The sequence below is a fragment of the Pelodiscus sinensis genome, chromosome 23 (assembly GCF_052426305.1).
Source record: "Pelodiscus sinensis isolate ZL-2025 chromosome 23, ASM5242630v1, whole genome shotgun sequence".
Taxonomy (NCBI): domain Eukaryota; kingdom Metazoa; phylum Chordata; order Testudines; family Trionychidae; genus Pelodiscus; species Pelodiscus sinensis.
The window spans coordinates 23,362,715-23,381,330 of NC_143074.1; the positions used below are offsets into that span (position 1 = coordinate 23,362,715).

At 51.2% G+C, this 18,616-nt stretch overlaps 1 protein-coding gene across 6 annotated transcripts in view; it reads right to left on the reverse strand.

The window, feature by feature from the left end:
* GPSM1 (G protein signaling modulator 1) overlaps window positions 1-18,616 on the reverse strand; it is a 159,425-nt gene that overhangs the window by 50,338 nt on the left and 90,471 nt on the right. For 5 of the 6 annotated variants that reach the window (XM_075905594.2, XM_075905593.2, XM_075905590.2 and 2 more), the window contains one exon: window positions 5,108-5,178. In XM_075905594.2, coding sequence (XP_075761709.2) covers window positions 5,108-5,178 — 71 coding nt within the window. Of the gene's footprint in view, window positions 1-5,107; window positions 5,179-11,651; window positions 12,038-18,616 lie in introns of those variants that run through there. The other variant, XM_075905599.2, reaches the window with a different exon arrangement.

Here is an 18,616-nt window from a genome sequence, read left to right on the forward strand (position 1 = left end):
CAATGATGCTTTGCATTTCTACTTTTCAGTTATACTTTCCTAAAGAAAGATTGATTCTCTTTAGTTGGTAACCACTAAAACATATTGATTTCCACTAAAGATAGCCTTTACACTAAATTTGGTGCTTCTTTTTGTTAAGGAACATAGTGTATTGACACACATTTATTTAAGCAATTACATAATGTAATTTTTAAAACTTAATTTATGCTGATTCTTAATTTTGACATTAGAATATGGTTAATGAGCCATTTCTTATTTACAAGATGATGATTAATTTATTTACTTGTGATTTGTATCAAGCTATATTTGGATTGTAATTTGAATTCAATTAAAATGCACAAAAAGAGCATTTCTCTCACCTAAATGAAAATACTTTAATAGTGGCAGATACATACCAAAGATTTTATTAAAACATATTTTACATTTGAAGCTAAATAAACTATTAAACAAAGGAAGTATTATCTGTAGTTAACGCACTGAACACCTTATTGCTGGTCACCATGCCCGTCAAGGAGTTCAGAACTAGTAGATTTCACACTGTCACACCTAGTTTTTATTAACAGACTTGAAGAGGAAAACAAGCTTTTCTGTTTTTCCAACTTTGTTGTGTTCCTCCCTTTGAATGAACTGGTGAACTCAATGAAGAAGATGATTTGCTCTGCACAAGCAGAAGAGGCTACTGTTATCAAAAACGGGTTTAGTATTTAGTGATCTCGGGTTCCAGGTGCCGACCTCAATGACTTCCACCAGTTCAGAAGACTTTTGCCAAAAGCTGGGAATGAGTGACAGGCGAAGGATCACTTGATAATTCCCTGTTCTGCTCATTCTCTCTAAAGCACCTGGCATTGGCCCCAGTGAGGAGACAAGATACTGGGCTTGATGGATGTTTAGTCTGATCCAGTCTGGGTGTTCTTATGTTCTACGTTCTCGAAATACTGTGGCAGACACACACTGCCTAACATTGTTTTGGTATTTAATTTAAATGATTTTAATAGTTTATAAGAAGTTTAGATTGTTAATTTCATATTTAACTTTCAATAGGTTTGGTTTTTTTAAAAAAACTGCATTACATTTTTAAAAAAATCCTTAAAAAATCATTTATTTGTATCCACTCTCCAAGAACCAAGAGCTGGAAGTTAAAACCAGACAAGTCAGGTACACAGCGAAGATTTTCAACAACGAGGGTAATAGTCACGCCCTCTGCCCTTCCCCTCACGTTTCTCGTGCGCTGGAGGCCCTGCACTTACCTAATCCTTCCCCTCCCTCCCAGCACTTTCTGGAGCGCTGAGAATCAGCTGATTCACGCCCCATTCCTGCACCTCCCCTTCTCTTCTAGAGCGTGGACACGATTCGTGGCGCTCCGGAAATGCTGGGAAGAGAGGGGAAGGAGGCAGGGAAGAGGCCGTGCGGGGGGTTGATGGAAGGGGTGGAGTGGGGGCAAGGCCTGGAGCAGAGAGAAGGGTTGAGCAGCCCTTGGCAAAATGCGAAGAAGGGACGTAAAAAGTCGTTTACACATGTAACAGTGTAACTGCTAAAAATCCCAGCGGTGACGTAGTTACACGTGCTGAGGGTTCTGCAGTATAAAGCTTGTATAGAGGCTTTATATTGCACAGTCCACAGCAACAGCTTCCCGGGAGTGGGGCTGGCAGCCCCTGCCGTCCCCAGGGAGCTAGTACGTAATCTGCAGTGAGGGGACCTGGCCCACCACGGACGGGGAGCTGCCCCCTGCCCAGGTTGAACGGAGAGCTGCTCCAGTCCCGACTGGTTAACCAGGTGAAGGGTGCGGCTTTCCAGTTAACTGGTTAACCATTTACATCCCTGATGCGAAATGACACCTATTAAAAGCAAGGACACACACGAGGCGCATGCTGATTGCGCACAACACCGTGAGAGCCGTGCCATTTCACCCGCCACTTCTTTGTTACTTTGAATTTGCCCCCGATAACGGATCGCTGGGTGTTGAAAAGGCTCGATAAAGGAGAATCGAGTGCCATGTATTTTATCCTATTCTTGGGGTCCTGCCTCGTTTCAATCTTGTGGCCCTTGGAGATGGAAGAGGGCCCCTCACGTGTCCCACCCATTAGCCTTGACTGCCCGTCGCTGCTTTAGATCAAGACTAGGTGGCTTTCTAGAAGATGCTTTAGTCAGACAAGTTACAAGGCTCAACTCAGGAGGAAGTGGGTGGAATTTAAGGCCTGTGCTCTCCAGGTCACACTAGATAATGTGAGGGAGCAGGCCGAAAGGACGAGAGGAGCAGGCGATGGGGTGGAGAAGCGGCTGGGGGGACTAAGGAGAGGAGAGAGAGACGGGAGATTGAATCGGATCACTGCTCCCACTGGGGACGCAGAGCACATGCCCCGGCTCTCCGGCTCTAATCACATTCCCTCCAAGTGGGCTGGAGAGCCCCAGGAACAATGCAGCTGACGAGGCTGCCAGGAAGAGACCAAAATAACCTCCCCACAAGGGCCACTTGAAGGAGAATGGGCGATCGCTCAGCTCTGAGGCCTTCACGGCTGGGTGCTGACAGCTCACAGCGAGTCCCTGAAAACTCATCCTCAGGCCTGAGGGCTCGGCTATTACACTGAAGCACGTCACAAACCACACATCAGTGAGCGAGCTCCCAGGGACATCCGGTGCCTCAGCACTAACTGCCCCTCAGGGACCCTTCTCTGCCCGCAAGTGCCACCACCGCCCACCCTTCCCAGCGTCAGCAGCAGGCTGGGGCTGCACTGGGGGGGGCTGTCACAGTTAGTGGCAGGCCAGATGCCCAGCACGGGGTGTCACGGTCAGCGTGTGGGTGAACGAAAGGGGCAGCTGCCACAGAGGGACGGAGCAGAGACTGGGAGTTGAGCAGTCTGGGGTCAGAGTCACGAAGGCGGAACAGTTTGTACAGAGGGGGTGCTGAGAGCCACTGAACCCAACCGTAAACCCTGCCGGAAAGCACTTCAAGCCAAGGGGGAGGCAGAATCCCCAGCCAGAAGCAGCAAAGCCTTCCTAGAACAATGTGAGAGAGAGAGAGAGAGAGAGAGAGTGTGTGTGTGTGAGAATGTGAGAGAGAGAGTGTGTGTGTGTGTGTGTGTGTGTGAGAGAGAGAGCGTGTGTGTGTGTGTGAGAGAGAGTGCGTGTGTGTGTGAGAGAGAGAGTGCGTGTGTGTGTGTGAGTGTGAGTGTGAGAGACAGAATGTGAGAGAGAGAGAGAGAGAGAGAGAGAGAGAGAGAGAGGGGTCCATCAGTGCACAGATGGTTTCAACAAAAATACCGAACACACTCGACATTACATCACAATCTACATAACATCGGATTTAGAAAATACCCGACAGTTCTATTTTTTCCAATTTGTTTCCCGAACAGAAAGCTCAAATACTGGACTGTCCGGTTCAAAACCCGACACCTGGCAGCCCTACTCCAAGGCCCCGCCTTCACGCCGCCCCTCCCCCCCGAGGCCCCGCCTTCATGCCGCCCCTTCCCCCCGAGGCCCCGCCTTCACGCCGCCCCTTCCCCCCCGAGGCCCCGCCTTCACGCCGCCCCTTCCCCCTGAGGCTCCGCCTTCATGCCGCCCCTTCCCCCCCGAGGACCCGCCTTCACACCACCCCTTCCCCTTGCCTGAGCCCCCATCTTCACACCACGCCTTCCCTCCAAGGCCCTGCCTTCATGCTGCCCTTTCCCCCCAAGGCCCCATCTCCAGCTTGCTCCTCTTCACCCCCCTCTCCTCTATCGCTTGCCCTTGTGGTCAATAAAAAGATATGAGGCCATGGCCCCCGACCTCCTTTTTCCAGTGCTCCTTCCCCTTGCTCCCCTAGTTCCAGCACCTATGGATGGACACAAACCAGAATTTACAAAAGCCTGATCGGGTTAGGTACCCAACTTCCACTGAACGCCCGTGTGTGTCAGATACTCCTGTCAACTCCTCCTAGCACCCATCTTCTGTATCTTCAGGTGCCTAAAGGATCTGAAAATCTTCTCCCCAGCTGCTAGGCCTAGCCTGACTGGTGACTCTGCCACCGGGGGTGAGCCCCTTCCCGGCTGTCCCCCTCCCCACCCCCACCCCCCCGTGGAGGCGGGCGGGCGGGCTAATTCTGACACCCCTGAGATCTATGGCTGGAAAGGGCTATCGGCTGGCCGGGGAAATCTCCTCAGGGAGGGGGAACGTGACCCCAGGACGAAGGCGGCAATTGCCAGTCGGATCCCACGAAGAAAGTGAATTGTCTGGGGAAGATTTCTCAAGGAAAATTCAAGGTGTCCCGAAGGCGGGAGGGGTCAGACACGAGCTGAGGTCAAGTGGAGAAGAAACACGCCTGGACCCGACATTTCCTATTAGAGGCGACTGGTGAGGAAGAACACCGGGGGGGGGGGGGGGAGGAGCACTGGCCACGTGATCACCACCACCCTGACCCCTTCTTGTGCCACCCTTACCCTGTGGGAGGACCAGGACAGCCCCCCTGCTCCGCCCTGTCCCCGCCTCTTCCCTGCCCTGCTCCCGCAGATGCCAGCTGTGTCACTCGGCCTCCTGCCACTGGGTGCGGGAGGTGGCCGGGAGCCAGGGGAGCAGCGCCATGTTGTGGTTTCCCCCTGCTGCTGCCAGTGAGTTCGGGTCCAGCCTGACCCTGGCCGCAGGCGCCAGATGGCTGCACTAGTCCCCAATGGCTGCCGGCCCCTTACCACTCCTGTTCATGGCATCTGGGGGGTCACGTGCTAACAGAGCAAAACCCGGTGGTAACGTGAAGGCACTGGCCTCTCCTTCCGCCTTCACCCTGAGCAATAACCCCGCCCCAAAACGGGGAGACCGAGATTGGCCACCGAGAGCTAACGGGGTTAAATGCTAATTCTCGTCCTCTCTGGGCACGATTGTTTTTCAAAAAGCAGCAGCTAAGTGCCTTATTTAGCTCCACCAGCGGGTCCTCTCTTCCAGGCTCCCTAGAAATCGCCTTTGGTTAATCCCAGCGACTCTGCTGATATCTACTAATTGCATGTGCCCCGTTAGATGAACCCAGCCAATGAGCCATCAGAGAGTCCTGCTGATATTTAATCTCCTTGGCCAGCAAATGTGACTTTGGTTGTGCTCCCTGCCTCCTCCCTCCATGCCTCCTTCAACAGACAGCTCTGCTTACCTTTTCCGAGGGGAACTTCAAGAGGTCTAAGCTGTCCATGCTGTTCCTTTGGATTCTCTTAGGCCTGGCTCCTGAAAAAAAACAAACGCAGACTAGCATGAAGGGACTGTCGCCTATCGTCAGCATTAATGCCATCTAGATAAAATTCAATCCACGGCTCCCATTAACTGGAGTGGTACAAAGTCAACAGGACAGGATGTTGCAGCCTGGTTGCCCTTGAGATTCAGAACATGTTTTGTTCCCTTTTGTTTTCAAACCACTATCGCAGTTCAGCTAGTAACAGTTAGAGCTACGCAAAGCATCTGATACCAAACTGGATGGCATGCCAGCGTAGGGCTTTAAGCCTAGGATCCGAGCCAGGTTCGGTATTGCCAGCTGAAAACATTCAACAACCACAAGTCTGTCTCCCTGCAAAAGTACGAGATTGACTTAGAAAACCAGGAGATGTAAGCAAATAATGTTTTCAGTTCCTTTTTTTGTCATCTGGTTTCTGAGCCTTTGGGATATGACCATGCCGCATCTTCAAGCTTCCCTCTACAACCACGAAGGCTAGAAACTTAAATGAAAGCCGACAGATTCACAAGCTAACGTGACTCCAGGAACAGACGCATCAGGAAAATGCACCACATACTGCAAGACTGACAGTACAATCATGGGGGCTGGCCTCACTGATTAGAGTGACTCAGTTTCCAGCTAATTCATGTTAGGACACTGTTACTTCAGGAATATAATGGACGACCATGAGTTTAAACACTGACTCTAGAGTCCCCAAACTGTCTGTCTCCAGGTCTCCTGCTAGCATATTACTTCTTGCCTCTGCCCTTCAAATTAAACACATGTAGCATCCGCTACTATGCCACAGTCACTAAGTCTGGGAAAACCCCGCCTAGCACAACACGGCTACCTGGCTTTTCCCTCTTCCCAGGTGGCTAAGTGTGGGCGGGAACCATGCAACCTTCAGTGATTTCAGGTGGCAGAGTTACTGTGTTTAGAGGTTTGGGATCAGTTTTGGGTGGACGTTTTCAGGCTGAGAAAACAAAAGCAATGCTGATTCCCGAGAACGGAAACTACGGGGCTTTGCATGGTTCCCGTGACAGCAAATTCACCAAGAGCAAAACCGCTTTGATTTCCCACAGCAACAGCCATTAATAATCTCTGGTATTTGCATTACTGTAGTGCCCAAGTACCCGGATCAGGACTGAGGTGCCAAACACAAAGCAAGATAGCATCCCCGACTCCAAGAATTTACAATCCCGTTTGCAACTAATACGTGTAACAGACAATGTGGCAGAGGAAGGGCAGACGGCTGTGAGGAAGCATTACGCTTCTATGGGAAATATCGGTATCATGTTGAGTCCAGCTGCCCTGGGAGCCTCTGTGAAACGGGGTGTTTGCTCCAATCCCACAGATAGAGACAAACACCAACAGGATCTATATAGAGCATTCTTATTCTGAAATACCCACCCGGAGAAGTGAAAAAACAGATTGACAGAGCCAGAAGAGTACCCAGACATGAACTACTTCAACACAGGCCAAGAAGAGAAAACAACAGAATTCCACTTGTCATCACCTATAGCCCACAGCCTAAAGCCCTCCAACGCATTAACAACAATCTACAACCTATCCTGGAAAATGACCCCTTATTCTCACAGGCCTTGAGGGAAAGGCCAATCCTCGCCTACAAACAACCCCTGAACCTCAAACAAATTCTTTCCAGTAACCAAGCAACACACCTCCATCACAATCACCCGGGAACCCACCCCTGCAATCAGCCCCTGTACCAGCTCTGCCCACACTTCTACACTAGCAATTTCATCACTGGACCAACCCCATCAGCCACTACATCAGGGTTCTTTTAACTGCACATCCACTAACGTGATCTATGCCATCAAATACCAGCAGTGCCCCACTGCCATGGATATTGGCCAAACTGGGCAGTCTTTACGGGAAAGAATTAATGGACACAAATCAGATCTCCGACCTGCTAGAGAACACTTTGACCTGCCCAGGCACTCATTAATCGATCTCAAAGTCACCGTGTTGTTTCAGGCCAATTCCACAAGCCAAATACACAGGGAAGGTTGGAACTTAACTTCATTTACAAGTTTGATTCCGATCAGAGAGGAATGAATAACGATATCAGCTGACTCGCACACTGCCTTCCACGTCCTCATGACTTAACCAACCAAACACTGGGTGCTTATAGAGGTACACATTGTTATCAGCCTCTTGTAACTTGAACAATCCAATTCACTATTTTTTTCCCCTATTTCCCTCCCCACACGCTCTTTGCCCTCCCCCGCACTTTCCCTTATTTATTCTAGGATCTGGACTTCTAATACTCCAGTCATCTGAAGAAGTGGGTTGTACCCATGAAAGCTCATGATACCATCTACATGTTTTATTAGCCTTTAAGGTGCTGCTAGACTATTCATTGGTTTTTAAGTTTTTCCAGTTACAGACTAACTTGACTACCCCCTCTGAAGTTTATGACCCTAACAGTCTGCAGATCTCAGCTGTTTTGGGGCACCATGCCTGAGCCTTCTCACCAGCTATTCTGGAAGAAGCTGAGCTGATCGTCTCTCGGGCACATTCAGCGCATGGTTTCCATAAAATGAGAGTTTCAGATAACTCCTGGTGAGACTGGCACCGTAACAATAAAGTGGTCTAGTGCATGGAAATTTCATTCAATTAACCTACAGCTAATTGCACGGCTCCTCAACCCCGTCCCATCAGTCTAAACAGGCTTAGATTATTACAGTCCTAAAACCCTAGTTCGGCGAGACTCGAACACACATGCGGAAGCCCATCTCTACTCAGCAAAGCAGGCCAGCACCTGCTTAATTTCAAGTCACATTAAAGTCAACGGGATTTCAACATAAGCTTACAGTTAAGCATGAACTGAGGGCCTTTGCCAAACGGAACAGTTTGTGGCATCAGGACCTAAACAGAAATTACATTTCTCTGGCAAAAAGGGTTTTTTTGTTGGACTTGAAAACAAGGTGCACACGGAGGCCACCCGCCACATCCCTCCAAGAGGGAGAGCTGTCGCCTTGCCAGAGCGGCGGAATCAGGGCCAATTTCTCAGCTGGCACTTGCTCAGCAAAGCAGGACTCTATCCCGGAAGTGAGGCAGTCGCTGCTGACATTGGCCAGGGTCCAGCCACAGAGCTCGCCAGCTTTTGGGCAGGTGGGAAAGAAGGCCTCTGCCACCCGGGCAGGGCTAGCTTGCTTTTGCAGAGTTTGCTTCCATCCCTGCCTACTTTGGCGAAGAGCCCTTACAAAAGGCGCGTCTAGACTATGTTTTAATTTTGAAAGAGGAAATGCAAATTCTGCGGGAATTTGCATATCTTCTTCCAATCTCACTTTCAAAAGAGGCTCTTTTGAAAGTGAAAGTAGCCTGGATGCGGTTTTTTCGGGGGAAAAAGCCCTTTTTTCGAAAAACCGCGTAAACCTCCTTTTTTTAGGAAGAGCGTTTTTCTTGAAACAGCGTTTTCCCCCCGAAACCCCCCCACGTCCAGACTACTTTCACTTTTGAAAGACCCTCTTTCGAAAAAGCAATCGGAAGAAGAGATACCAATATCCTGTGGAATTTGCATATCCTCTTTCGAAATGAGAACGCAGTCTAGATGCGCCCAAAGCCTCAACAGCAGAAAGCTTGAATGATCGGGCCCAGCATTTGTACTCAGAACAGGAACAGGGCTTGAGTGAATGTATATGCGGGTCAAATTCTCTACTGGGTAAACGGACACGGTTCTGTTGCCCCAATACCCCTCCAGAGAGTTTGGCCCGCTGCCCTCCAGTCATTTCATAGCATTCTGCAGACACAAACCTGAGCCCCGCCCTAGGGCATCACGGATGAGAGAACTTGGAGCCTAGAGAGAACACAGTCAGGGCGTAGCAGTTCTAAGCAAACTCGTTTCCAGATCTGGCTGCTGACAGAACGGAGGCTCCGCTGCCTCCACCCCAAATCTAAGGGTGCTCCTCAGAGTTTCCTCGAGGAACCTCCCATTGAAAAGAACAAGGCATTTCTCTTACAACATTCCTTTCAGAATAAGCTTTCCCAGCTACATATGCTGGGAAGGTTGCTCCGTGGACTCCAGGAGTGCTTTGCTCCCTCTCGGCAGCCGAGAAAACGCTGAGAGAATCTGGGCATGAATATCGTTTTGCTCCTCGAGACGTTCTCCGTGGATTCGTCTGTATAAACAGGGAGTCCATATGGGAGCTGGGAAAAGGAAGGCTGGTGTGGGGGAGGAGAGGCGGTGGCGGTGTTAAGGACCATGAAGGTGCCCAGACATCTCCACAGCTACCTGAAGGATGCTGAAGGCACTGATTTTTCCTTGAAATAAGCTACAGCCTCCCACGTTACGTGCAGCGAAGGGTTTGGAACAAAGAAACTCAAACATGTAAAGGCGTCACCCCATTTTGTTCTCGTTGACACAATGCCTTTGAGAGGTGAAGTCCAGCGTCCTAGAGTAAAGCGGCCGCACCGGGAAAGGTATCCGATTAGATAAATAGAGATAATTTCTAGCCGCCTAAAGAGTAGTTAATTGTACACCTGATGATAAACCATTAATCTTTGATCTGACAAACCTATCTCCCCTATCTGTATTCAGCTGAGACTTTCCCAGTAATTGGGGTGTACACAACAATTTGTTTTTCCAGTTGTGGCAGTTAGTTCTTCCTTTACTGCCACTAGGATTTCAAATTCAGCTGAGCCAAGGGAGGGACTACTTAAGAGTGAACACACACAGCTCCCCAAAAGACAGGCAGACTCCTTATCTATTTACCGGGGAGAGAAATTAAAGTCAGTAAGGGAGCAAAATTCGGAACCCAGTTACAACAATTTTGCCACACTTCCGTTGAGTCAATACCGTAAGCTGCAAGCAGCCCCATTCAAACGGCTGGGCAAAGAGTCAGGTACTTCAGTGTGAGGAAAGGTCTCAGAAGTTGGCCCCAAGTCTGGAGGAACTCCTCGGCGCTTACTGGAGTTTCTCCACATTTACACAGAGGTGCAACTGAGACCAGACTGAGGTGCCTTTCATCTTTGTATCGCATTCAGCCTCAAGAATAGCAGAGAGACTTCCATACTCACCTAACCACTGGGAAAACGTGAATCCAGCTAACTCTCTATCATGGACCAGGGCAGCTCTTCAGATGGCTCCAAAGTAACGTGACGGTGCACTCTGTCCCCACTACCTACTCCAGATCATTTTTCCCTGAGATATTTGTAATAATCTAATATTCAGAAAAACAAATGGAGCCACTCTCTCTCTCTCTTGCTTCCGCTGATCAACAGCAGCAGCAGCAGCTGGGGATGCAAAGACTGCGCAGTTAAAAACCTGTGTCTGTTACCCTGTCGGGTTTTTTTCTTCTCCCCCGTAGTTATTGGCATGTTTATGAAGCCCACTGCAGACTAACGGAAAACCTCAGGAGCATTTCTAAATGCTCTCTCTGTCTTTAAGGTTTGCTGAGGTCTTTAATCTAGCAAGTTGAAACCTTCTTGTGAACATCAGCTGAGCAACCTAACTGACTGACTGTATTCATGGCTTATTTGTTTTGGAGAATTTGGGGATTTTTTTTTTTTAATACTCAAGGTCATGGGTTGTTGTTTTTTAAATAATTTTGAAAAATCAGATCCACCTAATGAGCTAAACAGCTCGATTAACCAATGGGAATCTCTCTGGCTTGGCCATTTAGGCTGAGTTAGTTTTCACATTATAAGGCAGCCACCATCTGATCTTAAAGCAGGCATAAGCGACAGCCTTCCTAAAAGGATCGGTCCCAGGATAAACACACACAAGGTATGAACATAAGACCGGCCATACTGGGTCAGACCAAAGGTCTATCCAGCCCAGTACCCTGTTTGCCGACAGTGGCCAATGCCAGATGTCCCAGAGGGAGTGAATCGAGCAGGTAACGATCAAGCGATCTCTTCTGCCATCCATCTCCACCCTCTGACAAACAGAGGCGAGAGGCACCTTTCCCTACCCATCCTGGCTAATAGCCATTGCTGGACTTAACCTCCATGAATGTATCTAGTTCTCTTTTAAACCCTGTTATAGTCCTGGCCTTCACAACCTCCTCAGGCAAGGAGTTCCACAGATTGACTATGCGCTGTGTGAAAAAGAACTTCCTTGTATTTGTTTTAAACCTGCTGCCCATTAGTTTCATTTGATGGCCCCTAGTTCTTATATTATGGCCATATGTATATATGTCAGCACACCTTTCAGATGTAAGCATAAACACATCCCTTCCCTTTTACACTCCCCATATCGACAAACACCCGTTTTTCATCTCTCTCCCCCCCACAGGCAGCCCCTCAGATCTACTTACATCCAACACCAATATACATCCATAGCAAGCTCGCTCGCTTAGAAACACATTCTATATTTCCCCATTTTATATATTACTATTCGTAATATCCACCACCTTGGGGAGAATTAAAAACTCCCCTGTTTCTTTCTACCATCAGAAACAGCCTGGAGTGACAAAAACACGGAGATCAGGTTCCAGCGTCGCAGGCCACGGATTCAGTTGTTTACCAAAAGTGACTGGATTGGAAAATCCGCCCTTTTTTCTCTCCGACATCCAGGGAATGGCTCCCCCTGGCAGTAGGAACTTTGCTTTTCAGCCTCAGGTCCACTGGACTCCTTGGGACTTTGCATCAGACACTGAAGAAGAAGAGTTCTGAACCACGGCCGCAGCGCAGGACTCCAGCGTGACAAGCAGGAACGTGCAGCTTCCCCTGGTCTCCACCCATCTAGCCCAAGTGACATTAATAAGTCAGAGCATGGTGCGACTTCTCGACAGACGGGAAGATGCAGGGATGTCCCACAACACCTCTACAACTTTTATCTTCCTGGGGAGCTGCTAACAACACCACCACCGTGCCCTGCTCCAGCACCTTCTGCACACGGCTGGGGAAGGTGGGTATTAGTCCCATTTCATAGATTGGGAAGGTGAGGCCTGGGCAGGGTTAGTGACTCACCCAAGATCACGCGTGGAAATTATGTGCCTTGGCAGGGCTAGCTGGGTAGACCAGGATGGGAGTAGCTCAGTTCTCGGGTACTTGGAGACACTGCAGCACTTCATGCCCTTGCTATTGGCCCTTCACTGGTCACAACTAACAACAGTCACATAAATATTCACATGTGTATTTTGTTAGTTTCTAAGGGCTACAGGACTACTTGGTTTTTTTTTTTTTAATTACAGACTAACATAGCTACCCCTCTGAGACTTCTAAACATTCACACAAGCTTTTCAAAACATGTTCTGATTTGTGCTTGCAAGAGGCAATTTATTTATATGCATATGCTGGACAGTAATGGGCACGTGCTTTATGGAAGGTTTTCTAATTTTGCAAAACATCAGGCCTACACTGAATCACCACAGCTGGGGTTTTAACGTGCAACTCACTGATGTTAAAGAGATTTCCAGTGCCCCAGACTTCTTAATAGCTGGGTTTTTCAGTGAAATACTCTAAAGAGGGAGAGTGCGAACGGGCGCTAGAGGAAGACACTTGGAAAAGATGAATTACTGGATTTTAAAAGGCTTTTTGTTGCGTTTGTATCCAACCAGAAGAACAGAACAGAGGCCCCCAGTCTGTAAATATTGACACAGGAATAATTTTAGGCATGCCGAGACTTGTGCGCCACTCTGCACATGTGAGCAGATCGGCCAGGTTCAACCAGCTTACGCCCAGGAGTGAAGTTACAGGCAGGCGTCTACTGGGAGCAACAGGAGAGACCCACTTTGCCTGGGATTTCTGACTCTCAAACAGGAGCACCGGCGTTTTATTCTCTGTGCATCCTCTCCAAGCCCTGGAGGAAACCTCTTGATTCAAACACTTCCCTGCGGAGAAGGGGATTCAATAGACCGTCTGTGGGCTTAAGGAAGCACACGGGGTATACAAGGAAATCTAAAAGTATCATGCAGGCTGGATTTTCGGTTACCCTAGATGCACACGGACATCCTGACAAGGGGATTTTTCAGTCTGGATTAACTTCATTTCACAGTTCAGATTGAGGGCTAAGATTCCAATGCGGTGAGTTCTGAGTTGTGCACGTAATGGTTTCTGCCACTGAAATCTTATTGCTATTCATTTGTACTGTGCCGTGGGCATCTATATAGGGCTAGGCACTGTGCATGCACACCGTGAGAAACAGCCCCAGCCTGAGCGCTCAAAGACACGACAGAAGGGAAGTCACTACAGTCACACAGCAGGTCGGTGTCAGAATCAGGAACCTAGGTCCCCGCCCTAATACACTTCATGCTGAACCCCGTTGCTAGTGCGACAGCAATTGATTTCACAAGTGTTTCATTATCCTGGGTCGCAGCCGAACCACTCCTCAAACAGGCCCCTCCTCCTCCTCTTGGTTGTCGATCTGACCCAGAAACAAAACGATAAGGGGCAGTTTGGATCAAAGGATCAAACGCTAACCCCATAGGGGTTAGGGAGGCATGGGAGGGAGGGAGGAAAATGTGAGGTTCTCTGCTAGCATGGGGCATAGAAGCTGTTTGCAACCCTACAATCCGATCTGTGCTGTAGGGGGACCTTTGCACCCAGAACAGGACCGACGGATCCATCCATGTGGATGAGTCTGCAGGATCCGGGACTCTAATTGGATCAGCAAGAGAAAGACAGGCAAATAAGAACCTGAAATCTGAACCCTAAGACCGGATCTAAATCCCTGGATCCAGCCTGCCACGGCAGTTTGGGAACAATCAAAGCCAGAAATCACCCGTTCTCCAAGCGGGATGCCAACAAAATCCAGGATGGCAGGCAAAGCCTGAGGTCACATCTCACAAGAACATCAGCCAAGAGGCCGGACCTCAGTGAGGATTCAGCCACCCATGCAAACGGCAGCTCCTTAGCCCGTCGCTGGATACTGTACACCGCCGACAGCAGCCAGGGCAGCCGTTCCAGGTTAGCCGTGTCACTGGCTTAGCCAGCCTGCGGGTGGAGTAACATCCCAGCTGTGACACCGGGTAAGGCTCCCTCATTCCCCCGACGCCTGCTGCTGGAGCCTGGAGCGTATCTGGTGTTCTTTGTAGGATAAAACAGCAGGTGGACGGTGGGGAGAGAGCACACACCCAGAGGGGACGGCAGGTCTGCTTAGAGCGCACCGGTCTTCCCTGTAATTAGCACACATTAACAGAGGGAAGCATTTATGGGCTCTCAGAAATCAGTGCTGGCACATTCCACGGGCAACATGCCATAGACGCGCTTTATTCTGGCAAAAAGGCCAGCCAAACAGGGAAGCACCCCTTAATCAACCCCCAGCTTTCATCCCATTGCTTCTCAAGCCATTTAGCTTAACCAGGAGGTTAAGGGGTGACTTAATCACCGTCTATAATTACCTACAGGAGGAACAGCCATTCCAGAAGGGCCTCTGCGGTCTAGCAGACAAAAAGTCTAACAAGATCCGGCCGGTGCAGTTGAAGCTAGACACACGCAGATGGGAAATAAGGCGTAAATGTTTAATTAGCTGTTGGAACAACTTCCCAGGGGTTGCGATGGAGTCAACGCTATTGGCAAGTTTTAAATCAAGATGGAGTGTTGTTCTAAAAACTGCTCTAGTGCCAACAGCAGGAAGGCCCATGGCCCGCGTTAAACGGCAGGCCAAACTAGAGGATGCCAGTGATCCTGTCTGGCCCTGAAATCTACAATCCAGAAGAACACCTTATCTCAAAGGAGACTCCAGAGGCGCAGAGTGGAGCAGAGGCAGAAATTCCCTCTTCCGCCCCCCACTCAGACAGCACCCGTGGCTTTGATGTCTCTCTCCTGGACGTTCTTTGCGGACCCAAAGGACAGACATGGCAGAAGCCGAGGAAGACGACAGCCATTGGGATTTGCCAAAATGAGCCACCGAGCCTTTTGAAATCCGCCCTGGGTGCAGGGTGATGACGAGGAGTTGGGACACTACCTGAGTCCTTTATGGCTTCCACGGATGAATAGGGATTTTTTCAAAGGCAGACAAGGGCACAACCCAGCATGAAAAACAATCCTTTGCTAAGTCAACTAACCCAACTCCCCCTGTGACTAGAACAGGAGGGATGGGGGCGGGAGGAAGGAGAACCGTGGCCGTGCCTTTGCTTAATACCATGCGCCCCATTCATTGCAGGTTGCACCTCTATAAACCAGGACTCTCTGGTCTGGCAAGATGTGCCGTCCGGCAGGACCACGGACGTTCCCGGATCAGAGACTCCCAGCTGCTGTGGGGGGTTGGGGAGCCTGGGAGCACCAAACCAATGCCGGGGGGGAAGGAGCTCAGCGTGTGCGCCCAGCAGGGCTGCCTGACGGGCTGAGAGCCGGTGCACGACGTAGCTGGATGAGGGGGGCAGGAAGCCTGGCCATGACTCAGCTGGGAAACCTGGGGGAGCCGGCAGCAGAGGGGCCAGAAATGACCTCCCGTGGTCTGGCATAATCCCTCATGCAGGTCCGAGGGATGGAGTGGGAGGTTGGGCCAGGGAGGTCCAACCTGTGCAAGGCTTGGTGAGCTTGCCATGCTCTCAACCTCGGGCCCAGAGGCCACAGAGCGAGGCCTCGGGTTCGTGCCACAGTGCCACCCTTCGGACGTTTCTTCAACTTGAAACATTCAGCCACGTTTCTATGGGAAGCTCACGATGCTTCCCATGATGCTTTTCAGGCCATTGAAGGCACAACCCTTGTGTGCATCTGGCCAGTGATGCAAACGCCCATCCACTGGGCAGCCGTATCAGACGTGGGCTGCCAGTGGCCTTGGCACACGCCAGCAGCGCCACGGGTCACCCCACGTTATTCCGAGGCACTCCCGAGGGCAATCTACGGAAGAGCAGCACATTATGAGACAACACGCACGAGGCATTCTGCTTCCTAGTGGAAACAAGCCCCCCCATCTTCCCCCACGTTTCCAAACACCGTTGAATTGGGGAGACGAGCACGCTGACAGGCTGGGGTCAGGACTGAGTCAGACGGAACAACGCTGCTTCCTCCGACCCTGGCATTTTCCACGGAGGGCTGCTGACAGCCAGGCCTGATTGTGCTGAGTTTGTGAGGCTGCAGTAACCGGCGGTGCAGTCACAGCAGTAACCACTCCACACAAAATAAGAAGTGATCACAGAAGCCAGCGGGACGGGAAGACCGGCTTCCATGAGATTGTGCCGAGCTCTGAAGAGCTGTCTTCACCAGCGGAAAGAGCAGCACACGGCGGAGTCCATCTTAGCCCCTGAACAGAACCCCAAAGAGAGAAGAGTTTTGAGGGGTTTCTCCCCATGGCAAAGCTGTTCTCTGAAAAGAAATAGCTCACACAGCAGCCGCATCGCACATCTCCACCGAGCGGCTCCTCAGCTGCCTGATTTAGCAGGAGACGCACCACGGTTTTGTCACCCTCGTTCTACGCCCTCCGGCAGCCTGCGTGACAGCTGGACCACTGGCTCAGAATAGCAGTAATACTATTTCACAAGTACACGGCCCCTAGGAGCCCAGGGGAGCTCGGCAGCCTGTGGGCTCCTGCAAGCCGGCGCGCGGCGCCTGATGTAACGGAAGAGGAGGGGGAGAGAGGAAAACCGTAGACAGGACACGCCCTGTCTTTCCGCCCAGCCGGGAGATCTGGAATGGCCACCCGGGACAGGCAGCACCTGCGTGGAGAAAGCCCCTCACATGAAAACCCCCCCGGTGGAAAGTGCATCTGGGCGTGCTCTGGGGGCACTGACGGCTGTCGGGGGGCAGGCAGGGGGTGTTCTCTGCCTGGGCCCCGCCTCTTCTGACAGCACAGAGCCGCCCTCCCCCTCGCCCCGGGGCCTGGCATGGCTGTCAGCTCCCCTGGACTCGGGTTCGTGAAGGATCCTGGCTTCTCGAAAGGGACCTTCCTACACACATGGACCCCTGGCTGCCCTAGGGCGCTTGGTGTCTCCGTTGAGGAGCTGCAGGAAGCAGTTCAAGAAGGGAGGGGCACTTTACAGGGGGCGGCACATCTTTAGCGGCTCGAGCCGGTGCCGGGGGCCTCGTGCGACAGACTCGGGGCAGCTGGCTCCAATGGTTTGGCGGAGGGCAGACATACCAGGAGCTGGGCAAATGGTTTTTTGTCAGAGCCCAACCGGCAAAACTGGACAAGGGAAGAGGGCAGGAGGGGAAACCAAGTTCCAGCCAAGCCCCTATCAATTGTGTGTGGCCGAAACCAGAGTCAGAAGGGAATCAGAGCCTGGACGCGTGAGGGAATCCGGAGCCAGTCGGAGTCCAAAGCTTCCAGGAGACTCAGCTCTGGCCGTGCTCCAAGATCCAGTCCAACAGCCTTGGGATGAGAGTGGGGCTTTACACTGGTCAAGAGCAAGCCCAGGCATCATTCCAGGCACAGCAGGGATGGGCTTGGAAGAGAACCCACCAAAAAGAGGGGGTGTCCTCTCCGGGACTCCCTAGGACAGCCAGGATACTCTGAAGCATGGGTTCCCAAATTTGGGAGAGGGAGGGGGCGAGGCAACCCAGCCCTCCCCCCTCCGCATCAAGTGTTGCTGCCCCGGTCAGTTCCTTTTTTTTTTTTTTTGTTCAACAAGTTTGCTGTTGGCCGGGGGGGGGGGGGGGGGGCGCACGCGTGAGGGTTTTTCAAAAATCGAAAAGGGGGCGTGATGCTGAAAAGTTTGGGAACCGCTGCTCTACAGGGACCTCAGAGCCATAGGCTGGAAAGCTCAGAGCTGCTTACAGGACAATTACCAGCTTGTAGAAATAAGCAGCAGCTCAAAAAAAGGAGCCGAGGCTCAGCTAGGCAGTGACACGGTGTAATTAACATGGGCGGGCGGCTTCTGAGGCAGCTCCACAGACACAAGGAAGGCAGCTGTGTCCTCCAGACGGATTCTGGAAGGGCACAAACAAACAGCAGCTCGCCCCAGCCCCTCCGTCTGCGCGGCTCCGCCTCAGCTGCCCACTCCCCCCGTCCCTGGAAAGAGGCACCGGACGGATACACCTGCTGCTGGCTTCTCAGGCGCGTTAGCTGCACAGGCCTCTTGTTAACAGGGCGCCTTCGAGCAATGGAGCAGAGCTGCAGTTGTCACAAGGACTCCTGCCGGAGGAGGAGCCAGCTGCTAAGACAGGCATGGGACCGTGCACACGAGAGATCGGTGACCAAACCGGGTCACTCCCTCCCGCTGTGACCCACGTACGACGGAAGGGGGGCGGTGGTGTCAGCCTGCGGGCCCCCTTATGTGGAGGTGTCATCAATGCTAGCGCCCCAGGGAACTCCCCCTTGCCGTGCTAAGCAAGTTACAGCTCTCCTGAGGGCCGGTTTCCCTCTGCTCGCATGAACCCGGGTAGCGACACGGAAGTCAATGGATCCAGAACAATTCTCACCAGCGAGGGATCTGGCCTCGGATAAAGGAGAGATCTCAGTCACCCCTACAAAACCCTGCGAGCGATGCAGCCTTAACCTCTTCACTGCCATGTGAAACTCTTCCCCATCGCAGGGGAAGCATAAAAGGCTTGGAGTAAAAAATCCCTTTGCGCTACTCGGGCACTCGGTTACTATAGCGACGGGGC